At 42.2% G+C, this 25,055-nt stretch overlaps 1 protein-coding gene across 5 annotated transcripts in view; it reads left to right on the plus strand.

Moving 5' to 3' along the window:
• The window catches only part of Hivep1 (HIVEP zinc finger 1), a 133,648-nt gene that overhangs the window by 53,237 nt on the left and 55,356 nt on the right, over positions 1 to 25,055 (plus strand). For 4 of the 5 annotated variants that reach the window (XM_015494018.2, XM_048799802.1, XM_015494016.2 and 1 more), the window contains one exon: positions 15,297 to 15,350. In XM_015494018.2, the coding sequence (XP_015349504.1) occupies positions 15,297 to 15,350 (54 nt within the window). Of the gene's footprint in view, positions 1 to 10,253; positions 10,600 to 15,296; positions 15,351 to 25,055 lie in introns of those variants that run through there. The other variant, XM_048799800.1, reaches the window with a different exon arrangement.

Raw genomic sequence — 25,055 nt, forward strand, 5'->3', positions numbered from 1 at the left:
CCGTCGGGGGTTCGCGGGATGGCGTGAGCTGCGCTGTGCCAGGCCATGCCTGCACCGGGAGGTCAGGAGTATTTTCTTCTGTACCCCCTTCCACTCCTAAAGAATTGTTGATATAATCAGACTGGTAAATTAAGAAAAGGGACAGGTTGTTTATGTCTGTTACCTATTTTTTCCCTTCTTTTTTTAAAAAATATTTTTATTAGATTTTGATGCATCTGTATTTTATTTACTTATTTATATGCGGTGCTGAGAATCGAACCCAGTTTCTCATGCGTGCTAGGCAAGCGCTCTACAGCTGAGCCACAACCCCAGCCCTTCCTTTCTTTTTTCATGTGGTGAAATAATAATAATTTGTGCTAGCAAGAGATGTATTGTTTGGGGAGAAATTTGACAACTAAAAAAATGAAAATGAGCAAAAAAATTAATGTGCAGTAGCACCTGGAAAATGTACCTTGAAATGTTCATTCAAAACACAAAAGAACGACAGTTCGTATCTGCATCAGAGGTTCTTGACCAGAGTGTAGGGTCTCCATAGATTGCTGCTGTGGTCCCTGATGTCAAATGCAGGTGTGTGTGTTGGAGGGAGGAAGGGAGACTGTACCTTCCTCAGGGTCGAGTGAAGACACTAGCAGCAGTGATTTGTGTATCCTCTTGTGCACACATGCATTTGTGTATTTTGACACAAATGGGAGTATACCATATACATTTTTCTGCTCCTTACGTTTTGCTTTTTTTTTTTTTTTGAACTTTGTATCTTGGAAAGATTTCCAGTCTTCAAGGGTCTCAGTGTCCCTTCCCCTGACCTCATGCCACCAAAAAGAATTAAGAACATTGGTGTATTATATTTCTAGAATTTTTTTTTTTTTTTTTTTTTTTTACCGTTTTAAGCCTTGGTGCATGCAAACCTGACTCCTAGTGGTGGTTCAGAAATGATTTCGTTTCCCGTGGGCTCGGTGTTTGTAAGGGCAGTGCCCTTCACTGCATGCCGCTGCCTGTTGCCCACTGGCTGCTTAGCCTCGCTCCTCATACTGGCAGGCTCTGTTGACTGCTGTGATCACCAGCTCACCAGCGCTGTCACAGTGCATGCTTAGTACTTAACTGTGGTAGTCTACTTAGAATTTCAAATTGGGTTCCTTTTGTTTCTTTTTTAAAGCTTTTGATTATGGAAGTCCTTACAGAATTACAAAATAGAGTCTAAGTAACGAACCTCTTCCTCCTCTTGTCTGGCTTCTCTGATCGACACCTCAGGGCCACTTGTGTCTCTAGTGCTGGTTTTGAACCTCAGGTGCATCATTTCATTCCTACATTTTCCTTACGCAAGCTCCATGAGATAAGGAATAATCCCAATACCTTCATGAACCTCCCACCCCTCAAAAAGAACTTCTTAATATGGTCAGTGTCCTGTCAGTATTTAAATTTCTATTTGTCTTCAAATAGTTTTTTTTAACATTTTGTTAGAGGTAGGATAAAGAAACTGTGTATTTTATAAATTGATATATTATTAAAGTTTTTGATATTTATGAACACTTTCCAATTCTTTCCTTGTGTCTTTTATTAGAGAGACTGGATTAGGATATAGACTTTCACTGTTGGTCCATTTTTAAATGTTAACTGCATAAATATATTTTATTAAGAATTATTACTAGTTGCTTCCAAGTTTTTAGATATTCTTAGGTATCACAAATTAGATTTAGACACATGTGATGCCCAGCATATCTCTGTTTATGTCTTTGACTTGTATGGGTCACTAGTCAAACATGTTTGTAAATTTAAAATATATGATGCTCTTTGAAATAAAAATTCACAAGAAGAAATAATTAGAAATATGACAAAATTACTTTAAAGACAACTCTGAGAGATGCTTTGTTTCTACCACTGTAGCAGAGTACCTAGGATGATGGGACGTTTGTCAAGAATGAAAACTGATTTTCCAGTTCTGGAGGCTGGGAAGTCCTCACCAATGTGCTGACATTGGTTGAGGGCCTTTTTGCTTCATGGCAACATGGCAAAAGTTTGAAGAGCAAGAGTTTTGGGACAGCCTGTCTCCCTCAGGCGGAAGAGCAGAACAGAGCAAACCCCCGTGTGTAGGACCTTTTCATAGCACCATTCTTTAATGCAGTGGGTCCCTCATGACCTAAACTCCGCCCATTAGGTGTCACCTCTCAGTGTTCTTCCACTGGGGTTTACGTTTTCAACACAGATTTCGGAGGGGACAAAAGTCCAGCCATAGTAGATGCTCATACCAGTGTAGTAGATAATGAACATATTGTGTCTGCTAAAGTTGTGGTAGCAACTCAAGGAGGAGAATACCTTGTTTTTTAATTAGAATGTAATCAATTGAGTGGTGTCATAGGGAGAAAGCCTTTTGAGCATCTCTCTGATGTGAGCATAGAGGACCAATAGTGAAAGTTTAAACTCTAGGTTTAAACTTTCTGCAGTGGTAAAGCTTGCGGAAGGGGTGGTGTATCAACAGGGAGGCCAGGGCTGGAATGCCTTAAGCTACAATATTCAGAGCCCCAGGAGGAGCTCAGAAGTTTCTCTTACTGACATCAAGTTTTCTTCCTGTGTAAGTTTTCTGAAACATTGTTACATGCAGTTGAGTTCCAATTACAAATAGATCATGTATCAAAATTCACTTTCAAACCAGTGACTTGGCATTGGAGCACATAACCCTTGGAAGTAAAGTGTTCTGTTTGATTAGATTCCAGTCTGCACCACAAAAGGTATTTAATTTTCAGGGTACCTGGCTTTAGTGACTGGTAATATGGAGTTCCCCTGCTGAGGTCATGTCTGGTGACAGTGCCATTGTGTGAGACAGGGACAGCTTGTTCACTGTTACAGCTCTTGTGACCCGGAGACTGGGCAGATGCTTGGAACTGCCTGCTCACATCCCCTTTCCTGGGATGGCACAGGGAAGCAGAGCTCCTGAAGGCGTCCGCTCTGCGCATGTGCCAGAGTGAGAGAGGGAAGAGGGCCTGGCACAGTGGCCATGGGCCCGGCGGTGGCTGGCTGGGAAGGTCCTCTTAGCTTAGTGGGTCTGTAATAGAAAACTGAAACCTCTGGCACTTTATTCCACTGGAGTCCTGGGAGCGATGAAGTGGCTTCCCTGTCCACTTCTTCCTGCCCCTGAGCAGCCCTCTGCGTACTGCCCACCAGGGTGGGGGTGGGCAGCTGTTTCCACCTGCTTTTCTTCTCTCACATTTCTGATCTTCATCACCCTCTGCTCTTCACTTCTTAGAGACTTTGGATTTGTTCATGTAGTGATGGGAGATCAGGGAAAGTGGGGTCCGTTGGGGGTACAGGGCTGTGTCTTGCTTGCTGTTGTGTCCCCCACAGAGAATTGCCGATTCTGAAAAGGATTACAAAAGAAGGAGACATTGTTGAGCTAAAAGGTGGTGAAGAGGTGCACATATGTCAAGTTTATGGGGTGGTTGCTGTAAACATTAAGCTTCCAGCCCGACAGCGGTGCACTTCTTCCCACTCTCCGTAGAGCAGGGTGTGAAGACATTTGCGGAGCGTGGACTTGGCTGGAGAGCACAGCCACTGACGTGAGTTCAGAGCTGGTCTGTGTGTGAGGACTCGCCAGTGTGGTGTCTGGGGTACTTGGTCTGCGTTATCAGACCTGGGACACCGTTCTCGTTCTCTGTTTCTCTTGCTTGGATCCTCTGCCCCAATCTGTGGCCCCGGTGCTAGTGGACAAACCTAAACTTAGAGTAGATCTTGTTCCAGCAGAACCAGAAAACTGAAATATCCAAGTAAGATTTACCCCAGCGTGTAGCAGAGCTGACTGATTTAAGACTTTTTTCTTGCATTTTATACATCCCTGTTCCTATGGGGAGTGAGTGACTGGGGCTCTGGGGGGACGGGGCAGGGTATTCCTAACCCAGCAGAGAAGCACGAGTGTGACCACTCAGCCAGAGCTCACCATGCATAGTGCCTATATTCCGCCCCCCCCCCAGGTAACCGAATCTTATATTGTTGTTGTTAAGAGGACCTTTTAACATTTATTAGAGGATTTGCTGGTTGGGGGGCGGGTAGATGGCCAGCCTGAGAAGCTGGCACACACACGGTGAGGGGGTTTTATTCTTTGAGGTCCACACTTCCTGGATCTCTCCAGCCGTATCTGGATGTCTACATCCTTGGCCCAGAATTCAGGTGTGTGCTTGGGTGTCCGTGAGCAGGTCAGTGTACAGGGGCACCGCATGTGGATGTGTGTGCCTTACTGGGCTTGTGGCCTGAGTTCAGTGGACCCAGGCCGTTAGCCTCTCAGGGTAGGAACGCTCTGTCTTCCTGCTCCTTCCTCTCCCAGTGTAGTTACCATGACTACCTCCTTCCATTCACTGCATCGTGATTGGGAGAGGAAACAGGTCTTGTCCTACTCTAATATTATGTCTAATGCCCAGAGGGCAAAGTGTTTTGTTGTATTAAAAAACTATATTAGAAACATGTATTGGAAAGCATCTGTTTTCAGCTCCTGTACATAGTAGTTCATTATGTTCAAATAGTTTTTGTATTTTCAGACATTGAATTTTCAGCTAGAAAATTACTTTCTGGCTTAGAGCTGATGTTAGTTATAATCATTAGCTCCATTTTTTGGCACAATAATTATTAAGAATATATGCATTGGTTTTGCATTTTAGAAGTGTAATTTATTTGGCCATCCTTACCATGAAGTGTGCCTTGAACTTTCCCTCCCTTATCTTCCTTAGCATCCACTGACATCAGCAGCAGCTCTGATAAGGCACACCGATGATGTTGCTGTGGCTGCCCCTGGCGCTTGATAAAATGTGGCTTCGAGAGCTGGCTGATAAGACTTTTTTTCTTGCATTTTATATAATTTTGAATCTTGACCTGATAAAATCTGTAATTTAGAGAACATTGCTTCTCAAGGTTGGCTGCATGTTGGAATCACCTGGGAAACTTTAAAATGCTGATTTAATTGGTATGGGTTGTGGCATCAGTGTCAAGATTTTTAGCCAGCTCTCATACTCAGTGACTAAATGTGCAGCACGTTTTGGTTCTGCCCGCTTAGGGCTGTCTGGAGGGTTGTCAAGCCCAGAGCTGGAGTAGTAGGACCTGAGACGTCTGCCCTGAGCTGAGTTGCTTTGCGGCTGTCTAGGGAGCTTTCTGACCTTGAGTTGAGTTTGCCTCCCCCAGAGCTTCCGGGGGCCCTAAAACAACATGCGGTTCACGGAAGAAGACTCTGGGGAGTCACGCTTTTTTACAGAGGAAATGAGTGCTCCCCCAACAGCCAGCTGTCTTCACAGGGTCCTCCCGGTGGCACCTCACTGGAGCCTCACCCCCTGTTCACGGTGCAGTGAGAGGAGCCTGCCGGTTCCCAGCTCCACGGACGAGGCCGACTGGGGCTTCCGAGTGAGCCGGGGGCTGCTGTCTGTGTATGGATGATTGTATGTGTTACTGAGGGACAGGAAGTCGGTGGAAGCCTCAGGAGAGGTTCACTGTACCGCGCTCTGTGTATGTCTGGTACATCTTACTGTTTTCAGGGTTGATGTCCAGGGGTTCTCTGTAAATAAGCAGCTTTGCATTCTGAAAGCATAATGGAGCTCATGTCTGCTTTCTTTTTGAACTATTTCAGGTTTTTCTCAGGATCATGATGGAAACATGATTTGTGAACAGTGTAGCTGATCTCTTCAGGCAGCCGGCCATGAAAGTGCAGCATTGCAAGGACAGGCTTTGCTCATGTCCAGTTCAGCTCTGCTCCACCCTGCTTTACCCATCGCCACTCTGGGTCTTTTGAAAACCCTTGAGCCCTTTGCTAGAAATTGATCATCCCCTCCCGCCCCCTAGATCTCTGGGGCCTGCAGAGGCTGCCAGCACCCCTCCTGCTCAGCCACCTGCTCTGGGACCCACATCTCCTTTGTCCCTCCCTTCCTAGCTGTCCTGTGTATTTGTTCAGTCACATGAACGACTCTCCAACAGCTTCATCTCACTGATGTCCTTCTTCCAGGAAAAACCCAAACTCACAGCCTTTCTCCCTTGCCTCCTCCAGGTCGCTGAGCATTATTGGAATAAGTGACACTATTGTGCAGGTTGGGGCCACCAAAACTTCACAGATTCTACGTTCAGAGATCCCCCAGTGCTGGGCCCAGTGCTCTTACTGGTCTCAGCATGGACCGCTGCCTCTGTGTTCTGTCTGCAGTGCTCCTTTTCCTCCGTGGACACCCAGCTCTCCTCTCAGCACAGCTAGCCCCCCATCCTGCCTTCCCTAGCAGGCTTCCCCCGCCTGTCCCTGGCCCCAGAACAGCCGGGGACACTCCCTCATTTAGCAGCCCTCTGCTGGACTCCTGCTGCTGTCCTCTGCCTTCTCCAGAAACTTGCCCCGCCATTCCTCAGTCTCTCCTGATCTCTACTCTCCTTGATTTCTCCCTCGGGCCTGTGAACGTCACGGGCGACAGGACACACCAAGCAGTCTTCCCTCCATCCCTGTGTTCCCTCTGCCCCCCACTTTTCTCTCTTGCTCAGTGCTTTGAAAGATGGTTTGCTTTCTCTCTTTTCTTCCCTACTGTTAGTCCCTCGCTTCCTTGGCTGCTGCCCTGCAACCTCCCCAGCCCCCCACTTGCTTTAGGAAGCATCCCCAGTGGCCTCTTCAGTTGGTGAATCTTTTGGTCCTACTTATTTGCATCATCTACTGATTAGACATTGAAATCCTCTTTTGGCCCAAATCCTTTCTGGCTCTCCAATTTTTCCTCGCCATTCCTTTTTTTCCTGTCTCCACGCCCCCCCCCACACACCGCCCCTTAGCATGTTGGGGCTGCCTCCCATTCCACCAGCAATTATTGGCTGAAGAGAGGCTTTCAAAGCTTTTAAAATTAATGCAGGCTGGTACACAGTTCTTATAGTGACCGATTCAGTAGGTATGCTAGAATCCTACACTGTAATGGTTCTGTAATAGTCTACACATGGAGGCACCATATTTAACCGTTTCCTAAATATTTGTATGTCCAACAAATATTCACTGAGTACTTTTTATATCCCAGGTGCTGCTGGTCAGTTTTCCTCCCATCGTAAAATGCATTGTGGTGAATACTGCTTGTTCCTCTCCTTTCATTGCTTCAGTATAAGTTTCTAAAAGGTGAATTACTAGTAGAGAGTAGAGGTGGTTTTCAAAGATCTTAATGCCTTTAGTCAGATAATTTCAGAGAAGAGTCAAAAGTTTGCTTCCACCAACTCTCTGGCTTGGGTTTTACTGCCAGTGATGTGAGAATGAGGTTCCCAATTCTTTGCCTTGGGACCTGCTTCCTCCAGATTATGTATCCAAACACTTTGAGTTCCCAACAGACTCTGTTTCCTGCCTCTGAATTTCTTTTCTTTTTTTATTTGTTATTTCTAGCTGTACATAACAGTAGAATGTATTTTAACATATCGCACATGTAAAGAGTATAACTTCCCATTCTTCTGGGTGTACATGATGTGGAATTACATTAGTCTTGTAATCATGTATGCACATAGGAAAATAATATCCCATTCATTCTACTATCTTTCCTATTCCCATTTCCTCTCCCTTCCCTTCATTCGCCTTTGTCTAATCCAAAAATACTTCTTTCCCCCACCCCCTTTTTGTGAGTTAGCATCCACATGTCAGGGAGACCCTTTGGCCTTTGATTTTGGGGGGGATTGGCTTATTTCACTTAGCAGGATATTCTCTAGTTCCATCATTTACCAGCAAATACCATAATTTCATTCTTTGTAGCTGAGTAACATTTCATTGTGTTTATATACACCACATTTTTTTTTAATCTTTTCATCTGTTGAAGGGCACCTAGGCTGGTTCCATAGTTTAGCTATTGCAAGTTGAGCTGCTGTGAACATTGATGTGGCTGTGTCACTATAGTATGCTGATTTTAAGTCCTTTGAGTCTAGACCTCGGAGTGGGATAGCTGGGTCAAATGGTGGTTCCATTCCAAGTTTTCTGAGGAATCTCCATACTGCTTTCCAGAGTGGTTGTACGCATTTGCAATCCGACGAGCAATGTACCTTTTTCCCCTGACATTCTCACCAGCACTTATTGTTACTTGTATTCTTGGTAATTGCCATTCTGACTGGAGTGAGATGAACTCTCAATGTAGTTTTAGTTTGCATTTCTCGAACTGCTACAGATGGTGAAATTTTTTCATATATTTGTTGACCCCTTATATTGCTTCTTCTGTGAAGTGCCTATTCAGTTATTTGCCTATTTATTAATTGGGTTATTTATTTATTTATTTATTTTGGTGTGAAGTTATTTGAGTTCTTTATATATCCTGGAGATTAATGCTCTGAGGTGCAGGTGGCAAAGATTTTCTCCCATTCTGTTGGCTCTCTTTTCACATTCTGGATTGTTTCCCTTGCTGTGAAGAAGCTTGTTGGTTGGATTCCATCCCATTTGTTGATTCTTGATTTTACTTATTGCACTTAGGAGTCTTGTTGAGGAAGTCAGGTCCTAAGCCGACATGGTGGAGGTTTGGGCCTCCTTTTTTTCCTATTAGGCGCAGTGTCTCTGTTCTCATGCCTGAGTCTTTGATCTACTTTAGAGTTGAGTTGTGTGCATTTTGCTACAGATGGATTTCTGGTTTTCTCAGCACCATTTGTTGAAGAGGCTGTCATTTCTTCATTGTATGTTTTCTGCCTCTGCATTTCTGATCCTAATGTTCCTCCTCCTGAATGCTTGTCACCTTGCAGATGGAGTCACAGTTGACCACACAGGTGAGGTTTGCTGTTCTGAGGTCCTGTACCCAGGACTGCTCACCTGCAGGTGTCTTTAGGGCTGCCCCTGGGGCCTGTTTTATATATTCGGAACTGAATCAATCATGGGTCACAGGTAAATCCTTTATCTCCAGTGCTTGGTAACAAGAAATGTTTCAGATACTGGAGTTTTTTTTTTTTTTTTAATTTAAAAATATTTGTATCAAATTTATAGGTTGATCATCCCTAAACTGAAAATCCAAAACTCAAAACTTGATTTTTGATCACCGAAGTTTGAGATTTTAGGGTGTTTTACATGTTCAAACCAGTGATGCTCAACCTGTGGTATTCTTATGTTTTAGAAATTATCCTGTAGTTTTTCATATGATCTGGAAATTTGGAATTTAGGATATGTAGCCAACATTTTTAAAAGATTTTGAGTTTAAATAATATTTCCTTTTTATATTAATAGGTATTCAATAAATGTTTTTTAGTAATTATAGAAAATACAAATGGTGAGATGAAAGTATCTAGTGATGTCCTGCCCTCAGATATGCCTTTATGTTCTGGCCTTTTCTCTCATATATCTCTGAGCATGTATCGTGTGTGTGTGTGTGTGTGTGTGTGTGTGTCTCCCCATCTGTACATCAGTACACATTTGTCTCTGTGGCACAACATGTTTAAAATTATGCCCTTTCAAGTGTACTATGCCTTGAGCATTTTCCCCTCAATGAGTAATTTTAAAAAGCACTTAACGGTGGCTAAATAATACTGTATTGTGTGGGAGTATTTAATTATTTATTTTGCCGGTCCCTGGTTTTAATGTTTCCTTTATATTTTGTTATCAAAGATGCTGCAGTGAATATTGCAGTAGTAATTCGTTTATTAGATCACCTAGTGATCAAGGTATTGGGCCCTCTGAATAAGATACGGTTCAGGGAGGGAAGGTGCCCTGGAGTGGAAGAACACCAGGGTGGTCCAGGGCTCGGGAGTGGGTGAGGCCGGGCTTCCCAGAGGAGCAGGGAATGACAACATGGGATTGGTTCCTTCCTTTGTTTGGGGTGTTGATTAGAATAATATTTGGCTAATATAATGAAGAATATTCGTTTCTATTCAACATTGAGATTTTGTCCTCCAAACACTAACGATAGAAGTGATTTAATCAAGTACATTTGGGACATTTAAGTCACTCCCTTTCCCTATTGCTGTTAACAAATTTAATACAGGTTGAACATCTCTAATCCAGAAATCCAGAATCTGAAGCTTTTTAAGTGCAGACATGGTTCCACAGATGGAAAATTCCATGTTTGGATCATATGATGAGTCTCTGTCATAATGGTTACACACTAAAAATGACCTTCAGCCTGTGTGTCCGCATATGTGAAACAAATGAATTTGGTGTTTAGAGGTGGGTCACAGTCCCAAGGCATCTCATTATGTATATGAAAATATTCCAAAATCTGGAAGCATCTGAAATCCCAAACAGTTGTGGTTCCAAGCATTGGGACAGGGACTGCTCTACCTATAACTTGCTTCTGAATATTGAAACATCTTTGCACTTTTATTTTAGACCCTACTTGGCCATGATTTCCTCAACTGTGAATGTCTTCCATATAGATGGTTAGGTCCATGTTCATTGAGACATGACTGTATTGCTGGTTTTCTGCCACCTGGGTCTCATTTGGCCATCAGAGTCATGCCTGTCATCTGACAGTGATTCAGATCACCTTCCTGCATCCTGTGTTGGGGAACAATTGAGAAGGTGTTTTATTCTTTAGATGTGGAAAAATCCAGCAGTAAGACCTGTCTGGGCCTGGAACCTTGAAAAAAGCCACTTCTGTGTTACTTTGGTAATTTTCTCCATGTCATTCATGATGGTTACCCTGGCCAGGTTTTCCTCTTCCTGGACTAATTTGGGTAATTATGTTTTTCTAGAATTTTTACTTGGTTCTTCACATTTTTCAGATTCCTTAGCACAGAGTTGAGTTTCAGTTTTTTACTTATGTCATGCAGCATTTTCAACTTGAAATATTGCTAGTCTGCGTGCCTTTTTCCAGTATGATTGTAGTGTGCCGTCTTCCCTGAAGACAGGCGGCCCCCATGTGGAACCTGCAGGTTGACCTGTTGATTCAGTAGAGAAGACGGGGCGTGATCTTCACGTGGAAGAGCAGTGCACATGGTTATAAGTACTGGGTTCAGTTTTAGCATCATGCCCTTGTCGTCTGTTCAGTGCTGTTGAAATAGCTCCGCAGTCAGCAGTGAGGGTGGGACCTCGTGCTGACGTACCCTGAGAGGAGGTAGGAGTCAGCTTTATTCATGGTAAAAATAGTGCAGCCACACACGCTGAGCTTTCTTCAAGCAGGTGGCCCCTCTGAGCAAGCAGAGGTGCCTTTTACAGTTCATGAGGTTCTACATCATAGCAGTGAGTTTGTGTTTTAGGGCTGGGCGCAGGGGGCAGGCTGCAGAGCGGGGTTCAGTGTGGTGGGGGGCAAGCTGACAGTATCAAGTGGCAGTGATTTAAATCTTTCCTAGAGCAAACCTTGAGTTTATTTCTGAATGTGGAACTCCTTGTGAGTTTGTTACCCATCACAGTGCCTACAGGGAGGGCGTGTTGGGGACACCTGGAAATCTGAGGCTCATCTCCCACCTCACTCCCTCCAGCCTGCACACAGGGCCTAGAGTGAGCGATGGACTGCTGAGACATGTCACCTCTAGGGAAGGCAAAGCCAAGACATGTGCTGGAACTGCTGCTTGCATTCTGTGCTCCGGGCTGTAGGTCTACAGGCCAGCGGTGCGCGCTGGAGCTAGGGGAGTTGGTCAGGGCATTGTTTTGTATTTTTAATAGGCAAGAGAGAGTAGGCTGTGGGTAAGTTTGTGTCCAAGTGACATACACACATAATCTGTGTATGTGTGGGTAACAAGTTGGGATATAAAAATATATTTCTTGGTCATAGTGAAAAAAACTCAATACATAGTACTTTAAATGTCAGTAAGTTACCTTGTGTGGACCAATGAAGAGCATATAATAAATGACCATTTTCTCTGTAATTTTGGAGGTTGTTTTTAAAATACATCAAATTTACCAGGAGAATTATGAAACACAGGTTAAATATAAACAGGACTTTTTATAAAATTGAGGGAAGCAAAAGCTTTTCATAATGGCTGTTAGACGCTCTCTAATTGAAGATTGTGTTTACCTATTGAACTGGAGCTGTAGGTAAAAGCATTGCAGTAGATGCTTATTACACTTAATGCAAGAGATGTTAGAGTCAGTAGTTCAAATGTATATATCATTACTACCGAGGCAAAAAGGTAACTTAATTGAAAATTTGAAAAACAAAATCTAGTATTTTGGGTACAAATGTAAACTGAGGTCATTTTTGTAAGAATTCATGTTAAAGTGCAGACGGATGGTGGCTCTCTCAATATACGGAAGAACGGAGCAGCTGTTTTCCCCCCACCCCCACCGCCCCGCTTTTTTTTTATTGGTGCGTTATAGGTGTACATTAACAACTATTCTTTAAGTATTTCTTAAGTCATGAGGTTTTGTTGCTTTAAACCAAAATTGATTCTATTAATAAAAAGTTGTTTTGTTATATAATATCAAATTATATGTGTATAAAGTCTTGAAAGCACAGTCATTACTGCTGTGATGTATAATATATACACATATATTATTTATGACTCTTCAGTTTAGAAGAACTGCTGGCATAGAAATAATAGTACTTGAGTAGTAAAACTACATTTTTCAATGTTTCTCAAGAACTATATATTTAAATTATATGATTTATTTATTTACAGTTTGGATGTCTACAATGTACTTTGTGTATTTTATTTTTTAAAACAATTGTCCTTGTTCTTTGGTTACTTGTGTTCATATAGTTTCCATTCATACCTTGGCATTTTTTTCTTTGAAATAAAACTGTTGTTGAATACTGGATCCAATTTCTGCCTTGTTTTTGCACCGATTCTTACCTTTATTGACATGTTTTAAACTGGTACATAAAACAAAAATTACATGTCGGTTGTAACATGTTATGTTTCCATACATGTATGCACTGTGTAATATTTAAATCAGGCTAAACATCAGTCTCCTCAAACATTTATTATTTATTTATGCTAAAATCTCAAACTCCTTTGTTCTTTAATGTATCTGTTTCAGTGCAGGGGATGGACTCCAGGGTCTCTCGCAGGCCAAGCGCAGACTGTACTGCTGGACCATTCCAGCCCTTAGTTTCTTCATTTAATGTGTTTGGGCTTTTTCTAGGATTATTTCCAATTTCAGTTCATCATTTCAGGAGGAATAACTGCAGTGTGTGAATCAGAAATGCTGTCCTGCTCCCGAAGGTTGTGTGTGCCCCTCTCCGCTTGTATTGCGAATCAGATAATTAGCAGGAAGCAAATAGGAGGTGCCATGAGGGATGCATTTATAAGAAAGAAAAATTAGGTATTTATTTTAACTTTTGCTGGGATATAATGTCTCCTACTGCAAATGAGCTTTTCCCTTCATTCTGCCGCTCCCACTCCGCCTTGTTTGGACCAGTGTGCAATGGAGGAAAGTTTGATCAGCAGATTGGAGTTTTGTGAATTTCTGGCAAGATGGAGAAAGAAGCAGGCAGGCCCAGGTGGAGTGGGTGCCTTTGTTTAGAGTGGGTGCCACATGGGTGGCCAGTTGTAATGGGCTTAGCACTGGAGACCTGTCTGGGCTGGTGTGTGCAGAGGCAGAGGCTGATTATCTACATGGATGAAGGAATAATTTGAGAGCATTTATCTAAGCCATTATTTCATGGGCTATCTAAAATGTTATGTAATTATTGGTACTGTGTTCACTTCAGTTCTTAGTTCAATTTGGAATGGTTACTGTTATCATCAAATAGGATCAACTGTATAAAATTCAAATTAGTTGTCATCGAAGTAGAACTTGGTCATATTTATCAAATCCAGTTGTGCTCATAGCTTCTTCATCCATTCTTGTGATCATGGTTATTATTTCCCCCTGCAATGCTGGTGATGGACCCCCGGCGCCTCATGCATGTTGGGCAGGCACCCCGCCGCTGGCCACCTCTGCAGTTTTCTCCCCTCCCACTCTGGCGGCAACACTCCCAGTGCTCTTACTGCTTTAGGTTGCACCTGTCTTTCAAACCTGTTTGCATATACATCAGTGCTGTAATCCATTTTATGTAGCATCTCTTTAATGCGGTGTTTTCCCTCACACTTGGTAGGCACTCTGAGTTATCTTCAAGGGACAGGCATTATTCTGTCATGCTACTCTTCAGCTCATCATTTCCTCTGTTTTTCCATCTGCTCTGTCTTCCATGTTTATATTTACCATTGAGCTATCTGATTAGTCCTTTTTCTGAAACTGGGTACTTTAAAGAAAAGAAGTTTAGTTAGCTCATGGTTTTGAAGTCTGAACGTCCAAATAGCATGGTGCTGGCTCTGGCAAGGACCCTTTTGGCTGCATCACCTCATGGTGGATGGCACTGAGGTTGAATCGCGTGGAAGAGGGGGAGCTCCCCTGCAAGGCAGGAAGTGAAAGGGCTGGGAAGGGCCGGTCCTGTTCATTTTTATCAGCTCTCTTGCAAGAACAATCTCAGGGTCCCAGGAGAACTACCTTAATGCCTCCTGAGGGTAACGGACCTGTGGTACTCACTTTCCGTTACTGCAACAAAATTCCCGAGAATAACAACTTAAGAAAGGTTTCTTGGGTTTATGGTTCCAGAAGTCGCAGTCCTGCTCATCTGCTTCCTGAAGGGCTTGGGCGCGGGTGGGGACGCTTACTCATGGCACCCAGGAAGCAGGGGGAGGAAGACTGAGGAGGGGACTAGGGACAAGTGTGCTCTTCCAGTGCACACCCCAGTGAAGTCCTCCTCCGCGAGGCCTCAGCACCTCTGGTTTCCACCCCTTCTCACTGGTGCCTACCGCGCAGATCCTCCGGGGTTGAGCCATTGATGTGTTCCGAGCCTGTGGGATCCAGTCACTCCCCAAGTCCCCACCTCTGAACACTGCTGCATCGGGGACCAAATCTTCAGCATATGAGTTTGAAAGGATTTGTATGTATCCAGACTGCCACAGTCCCACAGTCCCAGGGGCCTAAGGACCCTGACCCCTTTCCCCAGTGACCCTGCTCCTTAAAGAGTTTAGCACCTCTTAACACTGCCACTTTGAGGACCAGGCTTACCACATCTAACCAGCACCACCTGTGAACTTGGCTTAGTCTCCTTTCTAACCTTGTTAGCCTTTACTGTTTCTTTAAAAATATCCCTGTTGGGCACTTCACATGTCAGGGAAATATTTTTTAGATACTTTTGTTAGGCAGCAAAGCACGTTCTACCTATTGTTGATTACTCAAAGGGCACTACTTGTTTGCATTATGAAAACATTAATAGGAAATTTTCCTCCTGACTAAGTAATTATTAAAATTATAAATACAGATTTAAAGTAGAATATGCCCGACAGTTTATGGACATTTATTTCATAAATAGATTCATTCAACAAATATATATTTTGTTTCTGGCATTGCTTATAAGTGGTATGCTTTTTTTTTTTTTTACTGTATTCTTTATTTACAGTGGTTAATTGATCTATAAAAGTGTATTTTTTTTTCCCCTCAGACAAAATTGAAGAAGCACAAAAAGAACTTAATGGGGCAGAAGTTTCAAAAAAAGGTAAGTCAAAACCTGTTTCTGTGGACTTTGTTCTTATGGAGATGCCCGTGTGATACCTTATCATTGCAGTCTTACTAAGTCAGTCAGTATGAATGTATCACAGAATTAGCAGTGCCATTTAGTGGTGGGTACCTAGTATTCTGTGGACTTTGCTGTACGATAGCGAGACGTGTATTCTGAACTATTGGCATAGGCTGATGTGTTGGCTGGTGGGAATGTGGGAGACTCTTGCAGCTCTTTTGAAAGTCCTCTTTCTGAGATTCTCCTCTAGTAGTGGAAGTACAGTACCATAGGCCTGGATGCTTGCTTGCATGTGTGAACATGTGGGTGTGCAGGGGATGTGCAAATACATGCTCAGGCAGTAACAAGGGTGTGTGTGCATGCATGTGTGTGCATGTTCTGGTGTTGGCACGTCTGATGGCAAATTACAAATACAGCAGTTTCCTTCCAAATGTAGTAAGGAATAGTATTAATTCCTTTTAACAACAGGAGGAAAAAAATCCTTGAGTAACAGAAGTATTGAGGTTTCTCAGATCTTTTCTCTCTGAGTTACCTATTTTTCTTATAGAATATTCGCTTCTTCTATAAAAGGATATATTATAAAAACATGGAGTCATTTTTGTTTTTAGATTATGAGTCATTTTGTTTTTAGATTTAGAGTCATCTGTGATAGATCCCTTTTTCTTAAAGTTTTTCTTTTTTTTAGTTGTAGATGGACACAATACCTTTATTTAATTAATTTGTTTTTATGTGGGTGCTGAGGATCAAACCCAGGATCAAATACATGTGCCTGTGTGTGTTCCTGTGACCACATGTCAGTGTAAATGATTTTATTTTTTAATGACAAGAACCTATGACAGATGAAACAACTTGAATACCAGTCAGGGGAAGAAAAATTCAGTGAATTGTAGCAAATTTCTTTTGGGTGGTACAGTTTAACAAAAATCTTAATTATTTCAATTGATGATGATAACCTATTGTTAAGTAAGAAAAGTAAAATTGTAATGTAGCACATAAAGTATGATCATATTTTTTAAAATTCAAATATATGCCTGCATATTTTTCTGTGCATATGTGTATGAGCACAGCTGTATGTTAATGGGATCAGACAGAGTTTGAAAGAATTTATACATGGATATATTTACAATGGGGGAGAAAAGGCCAGGGAAGATAATTAAGTTTTCTTATATTGTTTCACTGGTTTTATAAGAGATACACTTTTGAACTAAATATCAGGACTTGAAAGGCAAAATTGCTTTTTACAATTAAAAGCATACCATTTTTTCAAGTAATATTAAAAACATACATGAGATGCAGAACACGTGGGTGTAATGAATAGTGTTTCTACACTGTTAGTGCGTAAAATCAATTATGTTCTTTTAATCTTGTGGGGAGATAAAGTTTTCATTAAAGTAAGTATATTTCATAAATTGTTATTTGGTAAAATATTTTGACAGTAATTTAGCTAATTTCCAGTGGAAAGGCTTTTGTTTTCAAAAATTTCTTTTAAATCTAATCGATAATGGACGAGATATCCACAGGGGAAATGATTCTTGCAATCCCAGCCCTCCCTCCATTAGCAGAGCCTGTGCGCCTTCAGGTGGGGCTTGGTCCTGGCACTCAGGCACCAGCTGCAGTGGCCTTGAAGCGTCTTTCTTCTTGTCACCTACCATTTTTGTGGCACTCAGGAGGTCCAGGTGGAATCTGACCGTTCCATGTGACACTTCAGGACTTACTGCGTCACACAGGTTAATTTACCTGAGCCACACACACTGTGATAAAATTTTAAACCAAAGTTTAAAATTAAAGTTCCTTCAAGAATTGCATGTAAAAGCTCTCCTAATTGATCTATTCATTTATTTGCAATTTATTTTATTCACATTCCATTACCACATCTGTGACAGTCATTATTGTATTTACATCCTGCTGAATAATTTTAAAAATAATGTCAAACTGTGCTCTTTTAGACGTTACCGTAAGGAAGAACATAACGACTTCATGTGGGTTGTGTGTATGCTGCATGCTCGTACCTTTCCTCAAATGGACCAAATCAAAACCCATCAAATTAAATTAGAGCCAGGCTAGCAGAGTGGACTCGCTGCCGTCACCCTCAGGTCCTCCAGGAGGCTGTCCGGGCACCGTTGCCCACGTTGCCACAGCAGTGACGCTTCCTTTTGAAACCCCCTTGTCAAGTTCACCTTCCTCCCTCCAGTAAGCAGCTGCTTCAAGTAGGAATGAACGTGAGCTTGTCCTTCCTTTCCTTCCTTCGTCCTGCTGTGGCAAAAAGTTTTCACAAAGTCAACTAAATGCCTGATGGGAAGGAGGAAACAGAAGAAGGTTCTAGAAAAAGAAATTGGCTAATGAGGTTCTGAATAATTGAATGGGCTGCAGTTGGCAGGCTGCGCTGAGCAGGGCCAGGATGAATACCAAGTGTGCATTGTTCTGTGTTCCCTGCTCAGAATTACTACTTGGCTTTGGTTTCACACCAAAATTCTGGGCAAATCACAAATACAGCAGTTTCCTTCCAAATATAAGTAAGGAATAGTATTAATTCCTTTTTAACAATAGGAGGAAAAAAATCCTTGAATAACAGAAGTATTGAGGTTTCTCAGATCTTTTCTTTCTGAGTTACCTTTTTTTTAAAAAAAAATAGAAAATTCGCTTCTTTGGGCTGGGGTTGTAGCTCAGTGGTAGAGTGTTTGCCTTGCATGTGTGAGGCACTGGACTTGATTCTCAGCACCATATAAAAATAAAAAAATAAAGGTTTTATGTACATTTACAACTTAAAAAAATTTTAAAAATCGCTTCTTCTATAAAAGGATATATTGTAAAAATATGGAGTCATTTTTGTTTTTAGATTATGATGAGTTATATTATGATTACTATGATAGGTCCCGTTTTCTTTTAAGTATTTTTTTTAGTTGTAGATGGACACAATACCTTTATTTTATTAATCTATTTTTATGTGGTGCTGGATCAGAAGAGGTTCCTGAGCGCTGCCTAGCAGCAGAGCACTGAGCTCTCTGACAGGTTGAACTTGGAAGTAGAAAAACTGCTGGATCAGAGGCAGCTGGGCGTGGCCGGTTGGCTGCCTGATTGGCTGATGCCCAGCTGGGTGTTACAAGAAGAAAAGGAAGGTTAGGTTTCCATGTGGACTTAGCTAAGGTTGTAGTTTGCTAGGGAGGAACTTAAAGTAAGGAGGCAGCTTCTTCATTTGGATCTTGTACATATTTTGTTGGGTTTATTTCTTTAAACTGAACTTATGCCTAGCTCATTGATTTTCCCTTTATTTCTCCTTTTTTCTTCTGGGGGTCGAACTCAGGGCCTCAAGCATGGAAGGCAGTGGAGCACTGACCTCACTACCAAAGCCATGGATTTTTTATTTTTATTTTTTGGTGAACATTGTTTGCCAGTTCTTGTTGGTAAATCAAAATGCATTATGTTACTCTCTTGAATCTAATAATTTGACGACAAAAAACAGTAGTCGCTGTCCTTGCCTTACGCCTGATTGAGGAAAATGCTTCCAGTATTTCATTTTTTTGTGGGACAGAGATCAGTACTTTTTTAATTGTTAATGAAGTTATCTTCTTTTATTTGTTGAAATCATTAAAAATTATAAATGAATCATCAAATGTTTTTTCTTTATGTATAATAATCGATGGTTTTTATTCTTTGGTTTTATTTCATTTATTTATTTTGGTGCCAGGGATTGAACCCAGGGGTGCTCAACCACTGAGCCACATCCCCAGCCACTTATTTATTTATTTATTTATTTGACACAGAGTCTTGCTAAGTTGCTGAGGCTGGCTTTAAAATTGTGACTCTGCCACCGCGCCCTGCTAATCTTCGGTTTTCCTGTTTAATTTGACCCACATTCACTTGATGAAACCAATTTGGTCATGATGTTTTGTCTTCTTAAATACATGACTGGATTTTATTTTTAATCTTTGGTTGAAGAATCCTGTATTCCACGTTCAAGACATATTGATCTGTAATTTAATTTTTTTAAATATTATTTATTTACGGATTTTGTTTTAAAGTTACACCTGAGGACTGGGTACGGCCTAGCGGGGCGTTCTGGTGGCCCGGGGGGGGGGGGGCACCTTCCTAGGCAGCCTTAAGACGCAGGTGGACTTTGGGGAGGAGGGGAGGGTCGGAGTGCTGGCTGGTTTAGTGCATCTCCTGGTGAGGGGTATTCAGACTTCCCTTGTTCTCCGGTTGGAAAGCTGTGCTCCCCCTGGTTTGCCCAGTGCACCTGAGCGCCCCCATTTACTGGGGGAGTCCTGTGCGCTCCCCTCTTTCCCTGCCGCCGGCTCCCTGTGGCTCTGGTTCTCATGGTGAGGTTTTCCTCTGCCTCTTCGCCCTCCCTGAGTGCTGTTGGCTTTGTGTTTTGCTCTCTTTTTCCTGGGCCAGTTTCTGACTTTCTTCCTGTTGTGATTTATTCTCTTTTCCTCTCCCTTTGTTTGGGTTTGTTTTGTCACTCTGATTTCTTTAATTGGAACTTGCCTCCTTCACCTTGAGGCCTCTGCTCTTTCGGGTAGGGTCGCTAAGGCTACACCTTTTCCTCAAGGTGTTGCATTTGATGCCTCGAGCCCTGCTAGTTTTATATTTCTATGCTTGTTTCATCTTCAACCCCTTCGTTAGAATTTTCTTTTTCCATATGGATAGAGGTTTTAAAAAAATTTTGTGTGTGATTTCCAACGATTGCATTGTGATATTATTTGTTTTTGTAAAACCATTTAGGATATCTAAAATTTTTCCTTTTCTGTTTCTGAGTGCTGTGTCATCAACATTTTTGGTGTTCTACCAAAGCAGACTTCGTGTTAGAAATTTAGTATTTTTCATATTCACCATTTTGCAAATAAGAAAAAGCTGAGGTTGAAAGATACTGAATAGTCCAGCCTAAGGGGCACAGCAGATGTCCCACCCTGTGCTGTTCTGAGATTTCCCCACAGCATGGCCAGAGAGGAGCGAGTGCCAGTGCCTGTCCGGTGGCCAGTGCAGCCACGCCTGCTCCAAATTGCTCCTGTGAGTGAGGAGATTGCCATAGCAGCCATCTCCAAAATTATGTGACGATTCAGGAAAAATGTTAGGATCAGTCGTGATCCAGCAGCAGTGGTATCACTCTGAAGGTTTTTACTAAAAATAATTTCTGTTACTCGTGTCCTACCCAGGTTTGGAGTGACAGGCCCTTGAGTGGCTCCTGTGGGCTAACAGATGTTGCAAGGTAACACTCTGCGCATTGCTGGCTTGCTCCAGGGAGTCGGCTGTCAGTGGGATGTCCCTTTAATGCAGGCATCCTTCATTCCCTGAGCACACTACTGTTATCTGAGGAAGCTTGAGGGGACTTAGTCAGGTTCCTGTGTAAAACCAGACTGCACATTTTGGAAGTGAGAGTGAGAGACTAATGAGGAGCCCGAATCGAGATCATGAACTCTAATTAGAGTGCAAATAAGAAAGTGAGCGTTAGCTCACCTACTTTCCTACAGGGTTGTTTTTCTTTAAGCTCCTTATAATACGAATAAATTTCCAAGGAGTGAAAAATATTATTTTTAAAATTATTTTTAAAGTACTGTGTATTATATTTTTAAATGAAGGTTAATTTGAAAAAAGACTGCTTTAATGTCAATGCCAATAAGACCAAGCTTTAGTGCCAGTGATATTCTCCTTAAAAGTTCTGCTAAGTATAATAATTATGAAAACATCAAAGTATGTTTTTAGAATTAGAGGTAACAAAGGCTCATGGAAGACAAAAAATTTAGATGGTATAATGGAAAAGTTGGACAGATTTCACTAAATTAACATGAGCAGTTTTAATACAATTCAAGGTAAGATGAAGATGTCTTAAACATTCAGGGAAGAATCGGTGCCATAAAACAAACTCAGGAGGCTCAGTGAGGACGGTATAAACCTGCAAGGGCATGGACAGTTCCCAGAGCCAAAGCCCAGGTTGACAAGAGTGCGAGGAAAGAGGCTAGTGCACGATTGGAATGAAATGTCTGAACCATGGAGCATTTCCAAAGGAATTCAGCAGTCTGATTATTTTAGTAGTATGTCGGTGCTAGCCAGTTTAGTGTATATTATTGGGAAGTTGTCCTTTCTTAATAATTATTATGAAATAATGAATTTTAATAACACGTCTAGCGGGGTTTACTTTAAATAACAGTGTTTATAACTTCTATTCTCAATTTAATATGAAATTCCCTGAAAATTCCATCATGTTTTTTCTTATAAAGTTGTTAGTTGATTTACTTTTCAATACATTTTTATTTTGCATTAGCTTTTTTTTTTTTTTTTAAGTTCTAGGAAATAGGAAGAAAAAGTCTAAACCCTAAAGGAACCCTCCAGCCTAAACCCAAGTCTTGCCCAAATTACCAGGAAATCAGAACTGTGCAGTGAGATTCCCAAGGTTTCATGCAGACTTGCAGCCCTGCCTGACAAATTGCCCTGGGGAAACAGCAAGGGTGTTTCTATTTTGGAGGGAAAGAAAGTCATCTCCTCCTTCTCAAACTGTATGTCACTTAGAATTCCAAATTTAAATATTCAGGCTCACGAAGTTTTCTCTTAGTGTAGCAGCAAAGACTTCTGTGAGCTTTGATTATAGAAAAGTCAGTATTGATTTAATAATTTATGTGTGATATAAGTTAAAGGTCTCATATGTAAACCCCGTCAGTATTGGGATTTAAAAATACCAAGGCCTAAGAGATGTTGCCTTTCAGATAGACTCTGCCAGCTTTTTAAAAAAATATATATTTTTTTTTAAATTTTAGATGGACACAGTACCTTCATTTTATTTATTTATTTTCATGTGGTGCTAAAGATCTAACCCAGTGCCTCATACATCCAAGGCAAACGCTCTGCCACTGAGCTACAATCCCAGCCCCATAGACTCTGCCAGCTTTTTAAAAGAAGATTTGCATAATGATGGAGACAAAAATTTGGGGGACATTAATGTGAAATAAATGTCTTTACATATTCTGTTCTCACTGTGTTTGAGTACAGAACCCTAGAACTTTGCATCCTTGTGAAGTGTGGGAGGCAAGAATCCTCAGCATTTCCTAACCATGTCACCAGTTCCTATCTGTGGAACTGATAATTAGACTCTTAAGTAGCGAACATGATTTTGATTTTATAGCATAATTCATAAAAACCCATTTTGGTGCATTTTTATAGCATATTTCATTGAATTAAAAGTGTTGATTATAAAACACACATTAGCTTTATGTAGCAAGGGAAAAGTCAAGACCAATCAAATTATGATCCAGTGCTCTTATATTTGATTAGCAGATGCATCCTGATTTTAGAGAAATTAAAAGGTTGAAAAAAAAAAAACCTATTTGTCTTCCATTCTATTAAATATGTATTTATGTTGACTACCTCATTTTTTGATAGAAGTAATTAAGATAATGATGTGTGGATTTGAGCTACATGGGGACAGCATCTCTGAAGACTGTGGAAAACAAAGGATTAGCTCTCTGGGTCCACTGGGGATTCCTAGGAGGGCCATGGGGAGCCTGGGTTTGTTTCCCTTCTATTCTTAGGAAATTGACTTTCCTCTACGTGCCTCAGAATTTTCTATATCAGTGTGACAGGGTGGCTGGAAGGAGTGTGAGTGCTTCTGTTGTTTAGGCTTTTCTCTGGCTTTGGGCCCTGTGTTCTGTGGGGCCACAAAGGAAGATGAAAACAGAGGCCGCCTCCACACACTGGTGCCTTCTCCCAGGCTCCTCAGCAGGCCACAGACATGCACAGACCTGAAGAATGCGATCGGGGGGGGGGGGCACGAGTAGAGAACAGAGGTGGGGCAGATAAGCTGGGTACAGTGAAAGAACTGGGAGAAAGTCTAGAAAGTAAAAATTTAAAAAAATTAGAAAGCAGGACAGATAAGGAAATACCAAAGTCCGATTTCACCAAAACCCTGATTTTGTTGTACTGCTGCTCTATTTGGAGTGTGTTTTGTGGGTTGTGCTGTGAGTAAGAACTGCATCCAGCTTTGCAGAATGGTAAACTGGAATTTTGCCCTGACCACCAAGCCTGGGATAGGAGATTATTTCATTCAAAAACCAATTTGGAAGCAGCAAATGTGATTCTGTGGATGAACAGGAAGAGGCAGGACAAGGACTGAAGAAATTAAATGGAAAACAGACATAGGTAGTTGCCCAGCCTGGTGCTGCCCCCCTGCCCACCAAGGCCCCTGTGAACGAAGCCCCCGGAGCTCATGCATGTTCTTCTCCTGTGTGCACACACCTCTGAAGGAGGTCAAAATAAATTCAGCACAGTGAGAGATTAACAGTAGTCACCAGAAATAAAAGAGCAATGATAACAGTCAACTTTAACACACATCATTTAAAACACATGAATTGTTCCTTTCTAGAATTTTCTTTGGGCTTTTTCCCCCAGACCATAGTTGACCACAGGTAACAGAAACCTTGGAAAATGAAACTGCGGCTAAGGGGGACAGCTGTATGCAGTGGGGATCTCAGTTGGAGCAGGCTGAGAAGCAGGCAGTGCTGGGGTCCAGCCTCCTGAGCTCAGCTGGGAGTGGGGCTGATGTTTCTGGCTCAGTAGTGTTCATTTCCCACCCCTCACCCGCTCCTCCTCTGAGGAGTCTTCTCGTGATTCCTCCAGTTGTCTTGGCCCCCGGTCCTACCCTAGTGTCTGGTGTCACCTAGTGCCTGCGGGTGTTAGGTGGATATTGGATCCGTGAAGAGGGACAGAGGTGGAAAGGGGCACGCTCCTCCACCCAAGAGGACAGACTTGGAAGCGGTGTCTGCCATGGCTTCACTTCTTCCTCACTGTAGTTAAGCAGATATTTATTTCTCCTGTGGAACCTCCATTGCTCATCTGAAGTAATTGTTTCTTTCAGTACCTCTGATTATCGGGTGCAGTGATGTATACAAATAGTTCATGTCACAGTAATGAAAATAAAAGCTTCATTCTTTAACCTTTAATAGAGTGTATGGACAGCTGGAAGCTACAAATGAGCCTCTCCTTGTGATTTTATTTAATCAAGATGGCTAGGACTGTTCTCGGTGCAGTGTGGTTGTGGGCAACAGCAACATCTTCTGACCTGGTGGGAGGCTGTGGAAGTGAGGGATGGAGGCCCAGGTTTCGGGAGGGTCCACAGTACAACCCACAGCCTTCCCAGGAGAAGGGCCTCTAAGGAGCGTCCAGGTTCCCTGTCCTGGTGACACCGCTACGTTCAGTTCAGATTTTGCCTGTTGACAGGGTCAGTGGTGTGCTGGTCACCTAGCCGGGGCTGTCAGGGAATAGCTTGCAGCGCTGGTCAGCGTGGGGAATGGTCCCTCTGGGCCGGATTTCACCTGCCAGAGGTTGTGGCCTTGGATCTCTGAACAGGCGCAGGGCTCAGAGGGACTTCACCACTCTGTGGGGTCCTGGGCGTTCAGCCGGGCAGGAGAGAGACTCGGCCCTGGTGAACCCTGGCTCTGCGGTGAGCTCTTGGGACTTTCTTAGAAAAGTCACTAAGGTCTTCGGAATCTTTCTCATGAAAGTGGAACAAGAAAATATAAATTTGAAAGGCTTTCAGTGCAAGTAAAAACGGGACTGTCGTTTTGTAAACTGTTTTGATTGAAGGTGTTCTCAGCCCTACCAGATGGTTTTCTTAAACCTGCAAAATGACATCAAAGTTTTGGGTTTTGTAACGAGTGTTAGCTGTCTCATTGGCCATGTTGGGATTTTTATCCTTTG

Source organism: Marmota marmota, unplaced genomic scaffold (assembly GCF_001458135.2).
Source record: "Marmota marmota marmota unplaced genomic scaffold, marMar, whole genome shotgun sequence".
NCBI classification, from domain to species: domain Eukaryota; kingdom Metazoa; phylum Chordata; class Mammalia; order Rodentia; family Sciuridae; genus Marmota; species Marmota marmota.